This window comes from Siphateles boraxobius, unplaced genomic scaffold, assembly GCF_051911475.1.
Source record: "Siphateles boraxobius isolate OS27281-9 unplaced genomic scaffold, OSU_SipBor_1 66, whole genome shotgun sequence".
NCBI lineage: Eukaryota > Metazoa > Chordata > Actinopteri > Cypriniformes > Leuciscidae > Siphateles > Siphateles boraxobius.
In genome coordinates, this window is record NW_027509193.1 from 20,289,171 (window position 1) to 20,308,657 (window position 19,487).

The following is a 19,487-nucleotide window of genomic DNA, read 5'->3' on the forward strand; positions in this document are numbered from 1 at the left end:
CCACCTCTGGATCTGATGGGTGGAGAGATAGAGTTATGGGTAGGTTTAGGGTGTGGTTAGACCTTCTAGCTCCTCCCATTACGGCCAAATAAGATGCCCATACTCATAAGTTTATATAGGCTACTTCAAATTCATTTTATGATGTATTTAAGTAAAGTTCAAGTATATTTTTAAGTATAGGCTACTTTATGTAGTAAGTATACTATATCCATGTAGTAGTAAAGTTGTAAGTGTACTGTTTCAATACTGCTTGGGACTAAATTGAGTGGTGCAGGTATGATGTAACTTTGTAGGCCAAAACGCGGAAGAATCTTAGCACTTCCGGTTCCATCATCCTGAAGTCAATTGTTTTTTATTAATGGGGTTTTGGTTAAATGTCTGAAAGGTCTGTGGTGAACACAATTTTTCACGTTTTATTCTACGACATAAAATACATCAATATTATCGCTCTCGTGAATTTTTTAAGCTGTTGTGTCTTGAAAAAGGCGGTTGGTTACAGGTCTTCAGAGGCTGTTGGGGAGATTAAACATTATCATGCTGGACAGGTAAACCCAGTCACTTTTACAGCCTCATTATGTTTATAATTGAGCTCTTTCAAACTATTCTGACTCAAACGATTTGGGAAAATGTTTTTTAAGATAAGAACTGAAAGAGTTGTCGGAAGTTTAGTGTGGTGGTGACGTTGAATTCGTGGGACCGTGGTGTAGTTCGTTTATAGCCTACACTGTAAAAATAAAGATGCCTGGAGAAACCTTTTTTGGGTTCTTCACTTTGCCACACTGGCGGAACCATCTGTAGATCCTCTAGGCACCCTTTAAAAAGGGGCGGTTCTCTGAGGAACCACCCAGGTTTCCTGAGGAATTCTTATAAAAGGCACTGTGTGGAACCATTTTGGGTGCCTCCAGGAACCAAATTTCAATTTTTTTAAATTTAATTTCATGTTGTTTCTATGGTTACCATTAACATCTATTATAATAAACAAACTGAACCAAATACAAAATAAGAATTGTTTATTACATATTTTAGATCCATTTTAATACATACACTTCCATGCACTTGGGGAAAAAAAGCTAGTAATAGATTAATTTCAATGAATACACAAAAACACAGTATAATACATAAGCAACATGAATAATCAACCCTGTATATACAATAGGCTATACAAGAAAAGACATCTCAAGAAAATGCATGGAAACACATATGTTCCATGTAATAAATCAATGTAAAACATTAACATTTTAACTAATTAAAAATGTCCATCTTCACTTTACTTTAAAACATTTGTGTTTCAGTCTGCTTGTTAAGTCTGAAGACACTGTTTCAAAGTCCAAAAGTTCTATCAGATACCAAAAACAAACAACAAACGGTGCTAATCGGGCCATCTCAAGTGATAAATACAGTTACAGCTGTCAACGAGCCGCCGTTCCCGATAAACCTCCGGTTCAGTTTCCCGAGACCGCAAAGTGCGGCGATCGGAACCCGTAGTCCATTTTGCCCCTAGCTGTACATGTCGAAGCATGGAAGGCTATTCCTGGTGTGTCAGAATGGGTGCTGAGCACAATAAGACAGGGCTATTCGCTTCAGTTCGCTCGCTGTCCCCCTCGCTTTCGAGCACGGACCGAGACGAAAGTGAAAGCGGATGTAGCGCCAAACTGCTGTGCAAAGGGGCCATAGAACCAGTGCGTCCTTCTCTGAGCGAGTCAGGTTTTTACAGTCGTTATTTTCTCGTACCCAAGAAGGACGGAGCTCTAAGAACTATCTTAGATCTGAAGTATTTGAACAAAGCTCTCATGAGACGGCCGTCCAACATGCTCACAACCAGACAAATCCTCGCGCAAATTCGCCCGAGGGACTGGTTTATCTCTCTCGATGTGAAAGATGCATACTTTCAGATCCCGATAGTCCCCCGTCACAGGCCATTCTTGAGATTCGCCTTCGACGGTCGGGCATATCAATACACCGTCCTCCCGTTCGGGCTGTCCTTGGCACCCCGTACATTTACGAAGTGCATGGATGTGGCTCTCACCCCCTTGAGAGTGAAGGGGCTGCGAATTCTGAACTATTTGGACGATTGGCTGATTTTAGCACAGTCAGAGATGGAACTGTTATCTCACAGAGCTGTGCTTCTCAGCCATCTGGAAAGCTTGGGTCTCACGGTCAACTGGACCAAGAGCTCATTACTGCCCAGTCAGTCAGTTTCCTTCCTAGGAATAGAACTGGACTCTGTGGCTATTACGGCCCGCTTATCAACACAGTGCGCAACTAGCCAAATGTTAGACAACTAGCCGCGTCTTTCCAGGAGGGCAGCATTACACCTCTGAAGACATTCCAGAGGATGCTAGGCTGTATGGCATCAGCTGCGGCTGTGCTTCAGCTGGGCCTGCTGTGCATGCGCCCGCTACAACGCTGGCTGAATACCCAAGTGCCTCACCGGGCTTGGGTTTGGGTTTCAGGCCACAGACGAATCAGAGTGAATCAGAGCTGCGTTTCAGCTCTGCAGCCCTGGTTAGCGGCCGACTGGTACCAGCGGGGAGTGAAAATGGGGGCTGTTTCACACCAATTGGTCATCTCGACGGATGCCTCCAACCTGGGTTGGGGCGCCGTTTTCGAGGGCAGACCGGCCTTTGGGCTGTGGTCAGACCAAGAGAAACACTTCCATATAAACTGTCTGGAAATGATAGCGGTCGAGAACGCGCTCAAACGCTTCCTCCCGTTCATACAGGATCACCATGTACTGGTCCGCTCTGACAACATGTGTCCTACATAAACCGTCAGGGCGGCGTCAGATCTAGAAACCTCTGCCATCTGACGGAACGCCTTCTTATATGGTCTCAGGGTCGCCTACACTCGCTGAGAGCCGCGCATGTGCCAGGCCACTTGAACGACGGTCCAGACAAACTGTCAAGGAACTACGTTCCCCCATGGGAATGGTCCCTACACCCCCAAACAGTCCAGTTACTGTGGCGCCTCTTCGGCAAAGCAAAAGTCGACCTGTTTGCGTCAAAAGACAATGCTCATTGCCCGCTGTTCTTTTCAAAGAAAGAGGATGCACTGGCCAAATCTAATTTGGGACCTTCTTGGCCGATAAAAGGCAGAAAATGACTTTTTAGTGCTTGTGGATTGTAGACAACAATCCCCATAGTGCATTGCAATGCTCAGCTCCGCAGACCACTCCCACTACAGTAGCTAGTTTAACTGCAAGATATTTGTGCAATGAACCTGCCACGTTAGCGTGTTAACAAAATGAAAATAAACTTACTTTACAGAAAGATGACCATTTGACCCTGTAGGCTTTGGCTGACGTTGCCAGTTGAACTTAGGTATTCTAAAGTAGGTCTCCAGGACGCCGCTATCCATATGGGGTGTGAAACTCGGGTGAGCAACAACACACACGTCCGTGTCATCCTCCGATTCCGTAGCACCGCTGGAATTTTCGGCAGCACACAGACTCTTGTTCTGTGTCCATTGGCGCACAGTGAGAGCACAGGCACCACCAATCTGCCCCAGCTCGAGCCTTTGCGGGCTCCTCGTCCGCGGCAGGCAGATTGTCTGCATCGGCTGTGGTGGCAGCAGCTTCAGCCGCCTCCGGTTCCTCCATAGCCCTCAGCTGCTCGTCGCTATACTGTGGCTCATAAAGGTAGCCACGAACATCCGTTTCTACCAAAACTTCGTCAAAATCCAGATCCTCCATAATGCATCCGCCTGTGTATTCAGTACCTTCGTCCATATTTTCAAAAAGTTTATCCCGGTGAAATCAAACGCACTGGCACTGATCTGATAGGTCTGTTAGCGCATTAGGTCCAACCCCCCCCCCCCCCCCCCTATGGGCGGGTTAGAAAGGGTGGGAACTAGTGCTTGTACTCTTCACAGAAATCCCCCCATTTTACACTTCCTCCTACAATGACTTAAAATGACGATTTTTGCGTCATTGTAGGAGGAAGTGAAAAAGGTAAATAGAGGGTTTCTCTCGTCTCAGGGGGAAATGAAAGAGTGTTGCACGACCATTCAATAGTATGAATGGATTCCTAACAATGGAAATCTTAATGCAAATGGGTGGAGTGACACAAAGGTCCCTCTACGAGGCGGCTTTACGCGTCTAAATGGTCGGTGTTCTCCAAATGGTGTGCTGATAGAGATCTAGACCCACGAATGTGTGGGGTCCCGGGGTTGCTTAGCTTCCTTCAAGAGCTGTTGAATATGGGCAGGTCCCCATCCACGCTTAAAGTCTATGTGGCGGCCGTCGCAGCGTTCGCTCAGTCAATAGGAAGGAACAAGCTTGTCATTCGCTTCCTTAGAGGAGCTAGACGGTTGAATCCCCCGCGACCCCCTCGGTTCCCATGTGGGATCTTTCACTGGTCCTAGAGGCCCTGAAAGCTTTCCCCTTTGAACCATTAGACTCCGTGGACCTAAAGTACCTCTCGCTCAAAACCGTTTTTCTGACAGCTCTGTCATCAGTTAAACGTGTGGGGGATTTACACGCGCTATCTGTTAGCACAGCGTGTCTTGAGTTCGGGCCAAATGACTCTAAAGTCATCCTCAAGCCAAGACATGGTTATGTCCCTAAAGTGTTGGGCACCCCCTTCAGAGCGCAGGTCATTCCTCTTTCGGCTCTGGCAGCATCCGAGAGTGAGGGGGATGTGAATCTCCTCTGCCCCGTCAGGGCGCTGAGGGTTTACATTACGCGCTCTGTCTCTTTCAGGCGTTCGGAACAGCTCTTTGTCTCGTTCGGTGGGCGCACCAAGGGTCTCGCCGCCGCTGAACAGAGCCTGTCCAGATGGATAGTGGAAGCTATCACATCTGCTTATAAGTCGAAAGGTCTGCAATGCCCCTTGGGCATCAGGGAGCATTCCACCAGAGGCGTGGCCTCGGGGTTGAGCTGCACTATATGGTGAATAGTTATATGGACCGGCGACGCCGCTCTGTATAACCTGTATGTGCTAATAACATGTGCTGGCCCGCTTTGCCGGCCACCTGTTCCCACTTATCTATGTTCCCCGGGAATCCCTGGGACTCATAAAGTGGAGGCTAGGCGCGCACGGCGTTGACAATGGGTTCCCGTAGCGTAAGCTAGCTTACGCAATACGAGAGAACCTCTCGTAAGAGAACGATACTCGGTTACTAACGTAACCTCGGTTCTCTCTAGAAGAGGGAACGAGTATTGCGTAACCTGACCGTGCAGACGCCACGTTTTTCGCTTCAGCTGATGAAACCAGTGACGCAGGCTACAAGCCTGGCTTTTATATGCTAAGCCACCCCCATTTTGGCCGGCTATGACGCGTAAGGGCGCGAAGTGCCCTCATTGGACGTGACGTCACGCACGAGGCTGCAGCAGTTGCCGCATGGCAGCCAATGAGCACGCAAGATGGCCTGCTCTACGTCTGCTGGCTGCTGCACTGCGTTGACAATAAAGGATAATTTTTGGCTTCAATATCTCGAGCAAAGATGACTTTACCCTGTAGCGTAAGCTAGCTTACGCAATACTTGTTCCCTCTTCTAGAGAGAACCGAGGTTACGTTAGTAACCGAGTATCGTTTTTCCGTTTTTCTCAAGATAGCCAGTGTGATGTTAACTGCTGTTTGGCCTACAAAGTGACGTCAAAACTGCACCACCTTATTGGCCCACTTTTTAGTGTATAAAAGTATATGTTTAAGTGTACTATAAGTGTAACAGTAGTAAACTTTTAAGTGCAAAGCTAGTTTATCATTTGTACTGCATCTGTACTACAAGTGAACTTAAGTATACTAGTAGTTTACTATTTGAATATTTGTAGTACATTTTTTAGTTTATGAAAGTAAACTTTGAAATATAGGCCTACTCTCAGTAAAATACTAGTTTAGTAGTTTTATTGGATGTATACTGTAAGTTTTTTTAAGTGAACATAACATTTTACTTATAGTTTGCTATATTATTTTTGCACTTAGAGTATACTACTATGTTCCTATTTAGTATTTTTTATATATATTGAAGGCCTACTCCTTCCATTTTAAAAATATTTTATTCTAGCTTCATGCATTCTTTTTCTATTTTTTTTTCAACACTTGAATGTGAGAAAGTTTCATTAAAAAAAAAAAACTACATTTTAAACAAAAAGCTGAGAAAATGCATTTTTGTCAAAGACTACGTCCGGATCAGATTCAGAGCGATTATTAAAACTCAGATGGAGTAGATCAAGTCCCCAAAGCTTCACAATCATTTCCTCTTCATGGGTTCGACATTTCATTTAGTAACAAGCAGTTTTGATTTATATGCTGTTTAATGTTTGATGATCGCTTTGTTTTACATTTCTAAGCAATCTTCTTCACCTGTGTTTTGATACGGAGAGTCTCCTCTTTCAGAAGAGGCGTAATTCCCTTCGGTGTAAGATTGAAAAAATGAATAGCAGGAAAATTCAGTCAGTGGCGGGGAAAGAGTTAAGCAGATTTGAAGTAGCCTAAATCCCTATACACTACAAGTGGACTAGGATACTCGGAATTAGCATCATATCTGTTTTCTTTATAAATCAATATGTTCAAACAATGTATAAGTAAACAACAGTATAAGTCAAGTATACTTAAGTGCAATTTTAATTTAATTTAATCTTAAGTAGCCTACATAAAAAGTAGACTGAAAGTTTAAAAAAGTATACTAATAGCACACTTGAATAAACTTTTTTTTTCGTAAGGATGTGTTCGTCTTAAAGCAGCACTGCGCATAGCGACCGGTGTATGAAATCAAACGGCTCCATATACCTTCAAATTTCTCTTGCGGTACTTAGATGTTATAATGGTTGGTCTGCGCAGCACCGCTTCAAGTCGAACACACCCAGAGAAGCCAGGGTCTGGACATCCAGAGAGGGGGAGCTGGACTTCACACTCCACCCATGGCTCTGCAGTGAGCAGCCTCTACCAATCTACCATTTTAGATTGAATCAGCCCAATTAGACTACTTTTACTCCTTTTCTGCCATCTGCTGGTCAATTTCAAATAGCAGTGGCATGCTTATTGTGTGAAATAAACAAACTGTCTCAGACTTGGAACTACAAAATTTAGTGATCTCTACCTGACACTGCATTGATTCTGGTCTATGGACTTCGTAAATTTAAATAAATCGTTTAAATTTAGTTTAAGAACTATCTAACAAACATTTCTTGCTTGGTTGATCACAGTCCTTTTAAGAACCATCTCACACATTTCACATGTTCTAAAACGTTTCCTTTTACACGACATAACAGGGAAAAGCTAAATAAGTTCAGGACAGGCCACACTCTAACAATATGCTTACAGAGCACTTTTTACTATCTGTGTCAGACATATTGTTCTGTCCATTGTTCCAGGTGGTTGGTTGCTTTTTTTAATTTTTATTTATTTATAAATAAGCCCATTAACTCTGATGGGAGGAATACGGAACAGCCAGTGTCTGTTTGCTTCTGGTTGATATCGAGAGCTGGATACCTATTAAAGACACTGACAGTTATTTAAAAAGCTAATTTTTTTTATTACATTTTATTTTACGGTATCCTTATTACAGTGTAATTATACATTTAAGTACTTCGTAATATCCATTAACTATGTACTTACTATAGGGTTAGGATTAGGTTTGGTTTAGGGTTAGTTGCATAGTTATGCAAATTGACAGTTATTACTAACAAGTCTAACAGTGACGTGAGCATGTGAATGTGTTGTTAAATTATTGAAATGTTAACATTAAAATCTCAGGGTGTAGGCCTACTTCAAGTTTTAAATACGATTACACATAACACGATAATTTGGTGACACTTTTTATTTTTGATATTCTCGATACACGTTTTGTTGGAGCACGTGGTTTGATTAGTCTCTTCTTTTTTGTAATTGGTTGTTTTTTTCTGTCAACCTAAGCTTGTACCGAAACAAACCTTGCTACTTTATAAATAAATGTTGCATCATATCATTTGCAGTATAATTAGTGTATTAGTAAAGATATGCACCGCCCACGAATTTTCATTGGATAATACCACACGTGATGTAGGTTCTAAAGAAAGCGATTGGCCTCAACTCTGTTGAATAAATCATGAGGATGAGAAAAACACACATGACTAATTTTCTTAACATTTTAAACGAACACCTAACGTGCACAGTGACTGAATTGTAAAATTTGAGTGTGCTCTATTATCAGTTTAGCATGTTATTGTGATACCAGTAATATGTAGCGACACTTGTGTATCCCGACGCAGCAGGTTTTAGCCTAGTGGCAAGAGTAGTGGTGAGCGGCGTTACAGGCTGAATGTGTTTGTGCTGCATCAGCTTACAATTGTTCCCCCAAAAGCCTTATCGTTTTAAAGTTTTTTAGCTTGATTTTAAAAACTGCTGCCAGAGAGATGGCATCGTTAACGACGACGGATCCGGTTTTTAATCCCGGGGTCATAGGGTTGTCAGAGTCTGTAGTCCCCGCTAGCATGTTTGCTCCTGGCCTTGGATGTGGCGATGATGACGGGGCAGAGTGCTTCGAGGACGAGGAGATGTTCAACGGCGAGGCCGTGGATCTCGGCATAGACTTCTCTAGCAAGGTAACGTTAGGCCTCAAACAGAGTTACCTGAGTGAATTAGCGCGTTTGCAAAAAAACGCATCAGTAATAACATGACTACATGTTGAAATTTTAAAGTGACTTTTAATTACGCGATTTGATTTGCATCACTTTTTTTATATTTTCACGGTTTTTCTAGCTGACCGCTGTGTGCTTGTAACTGCAAACCTAAGTTAAGCTAACCCGGCGTCTGGTTAACGATGTTTTTTTTAAACATATCTCGTCTGTATCATATGCACCCATCGTAGTGCAGTATTAGAATATAGCTTTCTGATTTATCCATCTTTGTGGGGGTTTCGGTGTAAAGCAAGCTGATTATGTGCTGTAAATCATTATTAAACCAAATGAATGAAGAGATGACAACCTGACAACACAAAACCTGATGAAATACCAACGCAACACAGAGGGTTTTCCCTTTAGTAGGAGTCACTGAGGAGATAAACTGATCACATAATGAGGAAGTGCATTTTACACCAATTGATAACTTTTATTTATGGTCCTAAAGTTTTAACACGATTGTAGAAACAGAGCTATGATCAGGGTTATTGTAGTCAACTTATACCATTGAAAAGATCTTCTTACTTGAAATAAAATACGTCAGCAGAAATGCAATTCAATCTTATTTAATTTCAGCTAGTTACCAAGGTATAATTTCTCATTTTCACCTGGTTTTACTGGATGTAATAAAATTTATAACATCCATGCAAACGATATTGTTACATTAAGTGAACCTAATACAAATAACAAAATATACAACAAAAATACTACATGTTTAAGTACAATGGAAAATATAAACATGAAAAACCCTTAATAAAATAACCAACCTCTTGAATATGAACAATCTGTAATAATTTGCAGCCAGTGCCTAATTTAATGTTTCCAGTTAGTAAGTAATCCAACAGTGACTAGCCATCATTTGATACAAATAGTTACTATTTTGTTACAGGTAGTACATGCATTTTTGCCATTAAGTTCTATAACTTAAGCACATAACCTATCAACCATTTATTCCAAATAGTATTTGATTGTTTTTAACCTCATTCCAGTTTTACTAGTAACTATTCAATAGTTTTAGTAGTTGTTTATTAGTTTCTAGCAGATATATATATATATATATATATATATATATATATATATATATATATATATATATATATATATATATTACAGTTCCCCCTGTTTTAGACACTAGTGTACATTCCAGTTGATACTAGTAAAAATTTTAATCTTTATAGCAATATCTTTAATTTAACTATTATGTACCTGTTCTGACTAATGATGTCACATGGCAAATGACTAATGAGCATGAACTGGAATAGATATATTAATGTCTCATAAATGGGTAAAAGTAGAAACACACACATGCCAACTAGAACTAGTACCTAATGAGAAGTACAAATAGTTCATGCACTCTCTCAATTACTTTGATGTATTAAAATGACATGCATTATAATCATCCAAGAATTTGACAAATGTTGTCTAAGATAGTTTTAGACGATGAAAATCATGTCACAACACGGCACAGCTCGACACGTCAGTTTCTAATTTAGGTCTACATAGCCACCAGTGCTTAACCTTGATGTATGTGGGAACCAGTGCAGATGAGAGTTTGTGTTTTCTGCTGTGACAGCGGCCTCCTTAACATTCATCAGACCATTTCAGGGAGGATCTGTTTTCATATGGCTGGAGCCAAGCTCAGTTTCTGCTAAACAGTGTTTTGCATGGAGCTTCGTCACTCCCCCTTCTGCAACATTACTCCTCATGACATCTGATATAACAAGCAGTAAAGTCAGACAACTGTTCTCAAAGTCCATTGATGACTTTGGTGTTACTTTTTTACACTGACGTTGAGTCAGATGGTGATAACAAAACAAAGAGGAGAAATTTCTTTTCCACAACCATTCTGTTTAATAAGACTCTTTTCCTTTATGCATCATAGCTAGCCCTGGTCAGTCCCAATGGAGAACAGTATGACTTGTTACTACGGCAGCTGCGTGAGAGGATGGACGAGGGCTGCGGGGAGACCATCTATGTCTTGGGTGTGGGTTCAGGTGAGACACTGAAATGAACCCAACGAGACTCAATTTAGATTTTTCATGAATACTCACATGCTTGTGTCTCGCTATTTAAGATGGTGGAGACTATGGTTTGGATGAGAGTGATATGCAGGCGTCTGTGGCCACAGTAAGGTCCATGTGTGAGCAGATCGAGGCAGACCTCATCCTGTTGAGGGAACGTACTGAGGCTGGTGGCCAGGTCAGAGATTACCTTATTCGCCGCCAGGTGGGCGAAGCCGACTTCTTGGAGGTTAGGTGAGTGATGGCAATGGAGTGGCCTTTTCTAGCAATTTAAGGGACAGTTCAACTCAACCAAAAATAAATACTTGGACTCATCTACTCATTGTTGTTCGAACATCTTTTTTTTTTTTTTTGTGGAACACAAAATGAGATGTTTATTAGAATGTAGAGGCTGCTATTTTCCAAACAACAAACATTGACCATGAACAAATGCAAAGAGCGAGAAAAGTTAATCCAAAAGATCAAGAATGTACACTACCATTCAAAAGTTTGCAGGTTGGTATGACTTTTTTGTTGTTGAAAGAAATTAATACTTTTATTCACATTAAATTGATCAAAAGTGACCGTAAAGGCATTTATAATGTTAGAAGATATTTATATTTCAAATATATGCTATCCTTTTGAACTTTCTATTAATCAAAGAATCCTAAAAAACACTGCATCAGAGTACACACAAATATGTTAAGCAACTGTTTTCAACATTGATGATACAAATATTTCATGATTATTGGGGTGGGTGCTATGAAAAGATATCACATCACAAGTCACCATTTTATCATGATTCTTTTATCACTATTCTTTTTCGTAATGGTTTTATTATAAGTCACTGAGCAGTACAGCAAAATTAATTTGCTTATTTACTTTTTTTAGCCTTACAAGGTAATAAAATATAAAAGAAAAATAATGACTTCACTGTATAAATTATACATTGGTTCTTATTAAAGCTACTTAAGTTATTCAGCAAAGAGCAGTAAGTGTTTTTTTTTTGGATTAACAATAATACAGTAATTACAAATAGCAGCAGGTATATTAGGATGCTGTCACCTTTAGATCTCATGCACTGATCTAATAAACAGACACGCAGCCGATTTTCTCCCAACTTTTACTTAAGACATAACTGACTGTTTATGTAAACCTTGTGTGTATTTGACAGAGAACTTAGTTCAGTACACACACGCTGTGTTAGCGCTCAGAAAAGCATATGTCAGAACAGCGTGCAAATAAAATCTTTAACTGGTAAGGCAAACAATAAACTTTCATTATTGCAAAGAACTGCAATTACACATGAGCATAACCCTACGGCTGTTGCTAAACATATGATGTGAATGTACGTCACGTACAGTATGTTGGGACGGGGCGCCGCGCCAGAACCACAATAGATAGAATGTGCATTAATATATTTCTCCGAAAGCAGATCGTGGAGATATTTTAATCGTTGATGATCTAAAATCGTGATATCGCAAACCCCTACTTTAGCATCAAATCATCATATTAGATTGATTTCTAAAGGATCATGTGACACTGAAGACTGGAATAATGATGCTGAATATTCACCTTTGCCTTCAGAGGAATGCATTACATTTTAATATTTCACAATATTACAGTTTGTAGTGTACTTTTTTTATCAAATAAATGCATTCTTGTTTACCATAAGAGACTTCTTTCAAAAACATGAAAAAATTGTACTGACCCAAAACTTTTTATTGGTAATGTATCATATCAATGACCCATATGACTTGTGCTCTGTTAAAAGGGCATCTTTAATGTGTCTTCCAAGATCTATAAGACACTTTTACTTTGAGTGTAGCCATTTCGGATTACTAACTCAAAGTCATGATGGTGTTTACCTCAGGGTGGCTGTAGTGGGGAATGTGGATGCCGGTAAAAGCACTCTGCTAGGTGTGCTGACTCATGGAGAGTTGGATAATGGTCGTGGCTTTGCGCGACAGAAGCTCTTCAGGCACAAGCACGAAATGGAGAGTGGGCGCACCAGCAGCGTGGGCAACGACATCCTGGGATTTGATCAAGAGGGCCAGGTAGTCAACAAACCCGACAGTCACGGAGGCAGCCTGGATTGGACCAAGATCTGTGAGAAGTCTTCTAAAGTTATTACCTTTATTGACCTTGCTGGCCATGAGAAGTACCTGAAGACGACTGTGTTTGGAATGACAGGTCATCTGCCTGATTTCTGCATGCTTATGGTAAGGAGGGAAGACAAAGCTCTGTTTCAAAACCTATTGAGCCTTGATGTTTTGATAGGCAGCTATAATTTCTCCAATGGCAGCATCCTATTTGAAATGTTCTTCATGGGCAGCAACACTGTCAACAGTCACTCATGTGGATTACATAAATAATATGAGTGAGCCACATAAGAACTGGCTCAACTCACTATTGCTCACAATTGATTTTGTAGTAGTCTGATATTGGCACGTTTCTAAGCTAAGGACTTGATACTACCTCAAGCACTGCAAATACATGGTGAAAACAAATATAGGTACACATCATTTTAATTTGTTCTTCTATTATCTTTTTTCAATTATAAAACATTTTAGTGCTGATTGAAATATATTTATATAAGACAATTTTCTTAACTGTGTAGGCTATCTTGAATTTTGGCTAAAATGAAATATAAAGGCGTGGTCGCATTAACAAAAAGGTCCATTTGTTTATTTTCAATAGTGTAGCAATGTATTAATCACAGATCACACAGAATTCATTCTCAAATCGAGCAGCTGTTTGTTGGTCAATGCGGCAAATTGTGTGACCAGTTTGAACCTGTTGCAAAATCTGTGTGGGGAAATCTTTCACCCTAATTTTAGCGGTCGAAATCCAGTCATTGCAATAGGAATATACACGACTAGTTATATTCCTATTTCAATGCCTGGATTTCGACCACTAAAATTAGCTGAATAATGGTAAGTGTGACTGCACCTTAAGGCAACATGATTTAGTAAGGAACTATTTAGATCAAACTTCATGTTGGAAGTACAATTGCTAGGCCTAAAAGTGCTGCCAAATTGGGCAGCTCATATTGTTTGGGACAAAGTGAACTGATGACCGTTGACATATTTAAATTGACCCCTTTTCACTCTCTTTCACAGATTGGAAGTAATGCAGGAATTGTTGGCATGACCAAAGAGCACCTGGGTTTAGCATTAGCTCTCAATGTTCCTGTTTTTGTGGTGGTTACTAAGATTGACATGTGTCCAGCTAATATTCTTCAAGGTGAACCATTAGTCCACAAATAATGCCGTTGTTTCATTGATTGTAAATTATGGATAGCTGTGGGTATTGCCATACTAGTGAATTTAACACTGTCTGTCTTTTCAGAGACCTTGAAGCTCCTGCAGAAGATATTAAAGTCTCCAGGCTGCAGAAAGATCCCTGTCCTAGTCCAGAACAAAGATGATGTCATCGTCACAGCATCCAACTTTAGTTCTGAGAGGTAGGTCCCCGCAATACACATTGCTTACCTGCCAACTTTTAACCCAGATATTCTCCAGACTTATCTATATTTGTGTGTTTTGTAGAATATGTCCCATCTTCCAGATCTCTAACGTCACAGGAGAGAACATGGACCTACTGAAGATGTTCCTGAACCTGCTCTCCTCCAGAAGCTCATTCAAAGACCACGAGCCTGCCGAGTTCCAGATAGATGACACCTATTCAGTACCAGTAAGCATGCTTTCTGTCTTTGTTTATATATTTATGTTTCCCCTCTCTCAACGGTCTGATTTTTTGGGGGGAAGGGTGTAGGAACGGTAGTGTCTGGGACCACTTTACGAGGGCTGATTCGACTCAATGACACTTTGCTTCTTGGACCAGACCCTTTGGGCGCTTTCCTTTCCATCACCGTCAAATCCATTCACCGCAAGAGGATGCCTGTGAAAGAAGTCCGTGGTGGACAGACGGCCTCTTTTGCTCTGAAAAAGGTATGTGGCGTGGGTTCCAGACTAAATAAATTGCTAAAATAAAACATTTTGTCCAAATTATTTTAGTTGGCAAATTACAGAATCACTCAAAGATGGTTGCTCAGAAGCGGTTTAGTTCCTAATTTTCGCTGTCTCTCTAGTGACGCTGATAGACCCTTTTCACACACTGCAATGAAGCATTTCCACAGTTATCACAATTCTAGTAAAGTTTTTTCAAATTTATATAAAAAGAAATACATTTACAACACTAGACTTTGTTTTATTACCTTGGTAGTAAATTACAAAACACAAATTAATGCTTCTGTGAGGGAGTTTCTAATACAACAGCTGAGGGAGCAAATTTCCCATTATTCTCTCTTCTGACTGCTGTAATCAATCTCTTGATATTTTCCCCTCTTTTGGAAAGTTGTGGAAATGCTGTAATGTTTTTTTCTTTTGCTGTTGGAGCAAATAGGAATACAAAAATTATATTTGCCGACATCTCCCATTCACCGCTATAGAAGTTTACCCAACTATGTCGACTTCCGTTTCTGTAAATGTGAAAAGGTTTTTTCGTAGTATTTGTGACATGGCAGTTTTGTGAGTATTTCTGCCTTTTTGGAAAAAAAAAATTCAAATACTGTTGTGATTTATGGTTCCATCATGTCACCCACCTTACCGTTTTAGATTCAGCATTACAATTTGACCTCACTGCTAAAAGTTGACCAATAATTTCCGAATATGTTTTTGTATACTATTCATTACACAAAAATTATGTTGAGAATATGTATTATTGATTACAAATAATGATTCCCGGTTCATTTTGAATTAGATATAAATCAGTTCAGTAAGAGAATCCGTTGCAAATGTTTTACTCTGAATAGGACTCGCTCACAATCCTTAAACCTCTAATTCACAAGTGAGTTTGAGACCGTTTTGTGAATCTTTTTGACTGATGTATTAAAAGAACTTGTTCATAAGAGTAATTTGTTCATGAACCTCATATCATAACTATCCCCTCCTTATTTCCTTGTCATTTCTGTCTCCTTCAGATCAAGCGCTCCTCAATAAGGAAGGGGATGGTCATGGTGTCACCAAGATTAAACCCACAGGCATACTGGGAGTTTGAAGCCGAGATACTAGTTTTACATCACCCGACGACCATCTCGCCTAGATATCAAGCCATGGGTGAGATACATGCACTTTTACGCTCTTGAATGCAAGTATGTGAGATTTTCCTCTTACCATTTTTCTCGTACTTCCCTTCCCACAGTGCACTGTGGTAGCATCAGGCAGACAGCTACTATCCTGTCTATGACCAGTGACTGTTTGCGCACAGGAGACAAAGCTACCGTCCACTTCCGCTTCATTAAAACCCCAGAGTACCTGCACATAGACCAGAGGCTTGTCTTCAGAGAAGGAAGAACCAAAGCTGTGGGCACCATCACCAAGGTCAGCTTCATGGGGCATTATAAGATTGTGTAGGTCAGAACCGAATACATGCAAGTTTTTCAGTATTTTTAAAGACACCGCTAGTAGATGAGGATAAATTGGAAGTTGGCATTATTATCGTTCAGAATTATATTATAAACTTCATGTTTATGAGTGTTCATTTTTCAAATTCTCTTGACTTGTAGTTGCTCCTGTCAACAAATAATCAGCCGTCAAACTCCAAACCTCCGCAAATCAAGATGCAGTCAACGAAGAAAGCCCCGGCTAGAAGAGAGGATGGAGCGGCTCCACCCTGTGAGGAGACTGCTTGCACAGGATCGCCAGCCGCTCAGCAAAACATACCACAACAGGTAATAACACAAATGGTGTTTTGCCCAGATTTAGAAGTATTGTCAGTTTCTCTTCCTGCTCTGGTTTGTCAGATCTGTCCAGCTTTCTAATAGTTTTCTATCACTCTTTCACTTTTTTTCATTTCCCTTTTGATAATTATTTACCTTTCTTTACCTACATCATGCTGTTGCTTTTCTTCACCTGTTATTCTATTTCATCCCTTCCTATTTCCCATAAACTGCTTTGTTTCCTTTACCTTATTGTTTCACACTTATTACTGCTTCAGACAGAAATGGAGGAAGACCCTCAAAACAAAGAGAACAAGGTAAAACGAGGGAACCAAGTGACTCACTCATTCCCGAGACTGCTAATTATCCCCTCACAGGAACTGTGCTGTTTATAGGTTCTCGATGTACTGAAAAGGACATTGCATTATGCATCTTTTAAGCCGGGCTCAGACTACAAGAGTTTCATGCTGATTTATGTCCGATTTACCCCTCCCGACATTTGAGGAAAAATCACATCCAGGGCATCGGACGGTTCCGATGTTCGGCCCAGATTATCTGCTAATGTGAGGTGTTTACAGATCAAATCTTAAACCTCCCGATCTGCTCACGGACACATCAGGGCCGCCCAGACAATATCAAACATGCTTGATGTTTAGTATTTTAAATCGGGATGATTACATTAGTACTTCCACTGTAGCCAGTGAGTGACAAGTCTACAAGGAGACAGAAGTGATGAAACTTTTGAAATGGTGACCGTGAAACAACAAGCTGCTGTACGAGTCAGGTAAACGCAGAGATGGGGGAACAGCTGGTCGAAATGTGGCAACAACACGACTGCCTTTTTATAATGTCTCACCTTATATAACATCTACAGCAAGTTGCTGTGACACAGTGTCCATTTAGTTTACATCCGCTTCCCCGTGAGACCATGTGAGGTGCTAAATCTGGCATAATAATCTTAATATTTTATAGTGTGTGATGCACCAAGATTTTTAAAATCTTGTAGTGTGTGCAGGTTTGAGATTTGAAAGAAGAAAATCTGAAGATTTTCCTTATTGGTGTGATGCAATGCAACCAGATTTCACGATCGGTTATGATTTAACTCCTGGAGTCTGATCCCGGCTTTACCCAAATTATACTGTGGCATGGAAATGAGTGAGGCTTGTGACCACCTGATTTCATTTTGAAAAGATGTTTTTTAATACTTGCTGGTTTGTGAGTCCATAGTGTTCCTGTTACTGTATATTTAGGAACAACTTGCTAGTATTTTGGGTGAATGTTATTTTATATATATATATATATATATATATATATTTTTTTTTTTTTTTTTTTTTTTAGTATGATCTGTTTGGCTGACAAAGAAATTACGAAATTAAATATTCCAATCATAATTTTTTTTATCTGAATGATTTTAAATGTATTTCTAAATTCCATCTTTAAATGATGTCTAGAATTCATATTGACAATTTTTTTTTTATTTTATTTTTAGTTTCATAGAAAATGGAAACGTTTTCAGTTGCGTTTGCAAATCAAATACTGATTAATACTAATGAACCACATGTACTTATTGTGTAATCATTTTTGGAGTTGTGTATTATTATATGCTTCATACTTTTAGGTATTATACCAAGTATAAAACAAGTGATACAAAGTGTTACCAAAAATGTTCGTTACCATATCAGGATCAAGTGTAAAGTTTAGAAGTCAACAATCATCTTACAACTTCCTTCCTCTTTTTTTTCTTGAAGCCAAAGTCTGGAGGCAGAAGACGAGGAGGTCAGCGGCATAAAGGCAAACCTCAAAACAACTCCACAGTGACCCTCGCTGGTGCAGTCGGGGGCTGTTAAACTCGCCCCTTTCCAAGTGTCCAGTACAGCCTCCATGTTTTACTCATGCCTTTTACCTTCCCACATGGGCCATACAACTTTGATGACAAAGCTTAAGGAGTTCACAGAACCAACATGCACATTGTTTTGTGAATTTTAACTTATTATAAGACGTGCGTGTTTGTAGACTGTATATACCGTAGATATTGAGACTATAGGACAGGCATACTGCATGGTGGTTCTGTTTTGGCTGTAAATGTCAACTTTAGAAGGATAAACTTTAGTCCGTTTCTTCTTGCTGAACATGACATCATGTACTTTCTCAATGACTCATTTCTATCCCATTTTTAAGATAATCCCATTGGAAATGGACTCTTCATTATGTAGCAAACTGTTTTAATGGGACTATTAACAAGCCTCGTCACAAAACCGCATTTAATTTGAATTAGCATTATTGTTATTGTGGACCATAATGATAAGAGATGCTTTTGGAAAGTGTTTTGAGCTGAATTCACTGGTGGCTTTAAGGCCGTGACTTGCAAAGTTTTTTGGCAGCTAGTTAAGTGTGAAATGCAAATTGGCATTTAAACAGACTTCAAAATCCAATAACATTCATTGTTAATTATTACCTCATATTTTAGTCTATTCAGTTTCCCACATCCTTGGTCAAACTAGTGTTATCAGGCCTAATAGACTGTGCTCAGGTTCTAGGAGCATATTCAAATTGTCAAATAAGATATTTTTTAGGCTACCCAGTGAAATGTATGCAGAGTAAGGGATGAAGAACAGATTGTAGATCTTAAGTTTTAAAGATTTGTGTAATAGTTCCTCATGGGGAAACTTTACAAAACAGTGCCAGTTCTTGGATAAGAAAAAAATGATTTTTTATTAATTAACCTGTGTTTTTTTTCTGCTGTGTGTTGACAGGCCTCCTGAACACTTGCTGTAAATTCTTTCAGATTGCTATACTGTTTACTGAGCTTTAGTATTCACACCCTTGAGGCAATATGACACCTGGACCATTCTCTGCGTTTACATGTTGTGAAACTTTCCACAACCAATATACAAATAAACTGATGTTGACCAAAAGCAGGGTGTGATTTTTTGCTACTTCGTCTCAGAGTTTATCTATCTAGTCCAGGGACCCCTCTCATGTATCATTATTGATTTTATTTTTTTGGTAAAAAATATAAACTTTTATTGATGTGTAGCCTTTTTATTTGAAACATTTTAATGTATTTATCATTATTGATGTGTAGCATTTTAACAAAACATTTGAATTTAACTCGAGACAATGAAACATTTAGCTGAACTTTAAATTAAACTTTTTTTTAAAGTCAGCA

General features: G+C 39.8%; 1 protein-coding gene across 2 annotated transcripts; it reads left to right on the forward strand.

Moving 5' to 3' along the window:
* The first annotated feature begins 7,988 nt into the window (after positions 1 to 7,988).
* Positions 7,989 to 19,233, forward strand: gtpbp1 (GTP binding protein 1). Of its 2 annotated transcripts, XM_077212910.1 has the most exons (13): positions 8,017 to 8,521; positions 10,479 to 10,590; positions 10,671 to 10,851; positions 12,470 to 12,818; positions 13,719 to 13,842; positions 13,948 to 14,062; positions 14,148 to 14,292; positions 14,367 to 14,549; positions 15,581 to 15,716; positions 15,802 to 15,980; positions 16,166 to 16,330; positions 16,597 to 16,635; positions 18,067 to 19,233. In XM_077212910.1, the coding sequence occupies exons 1-13, from the start codon at positions 8,333 to 8,335 to the stop codon at positions 18,163 to 18,165; spliced, it is 2,016 nt and encodes a 671-aa protein (XP_077069025.1). In that variant the 5' UTR covers positions 8,017 to 8,332; the 3' UTR covers positions 18,166 to 19,233. The 2 variants fall into 2 exon arrangements, with proteins under 2 accessions (XP_077069026.1, XP_077069025.1); XM_077212911.1 differs by lacking the exon at positions 16,597 to 16,635 and having other exon boundaries at positions 7,989 to 8,521.
* The last annotated feature ends 254 nt before the right edge of the window (positions 19,234 to 19,487 follow it).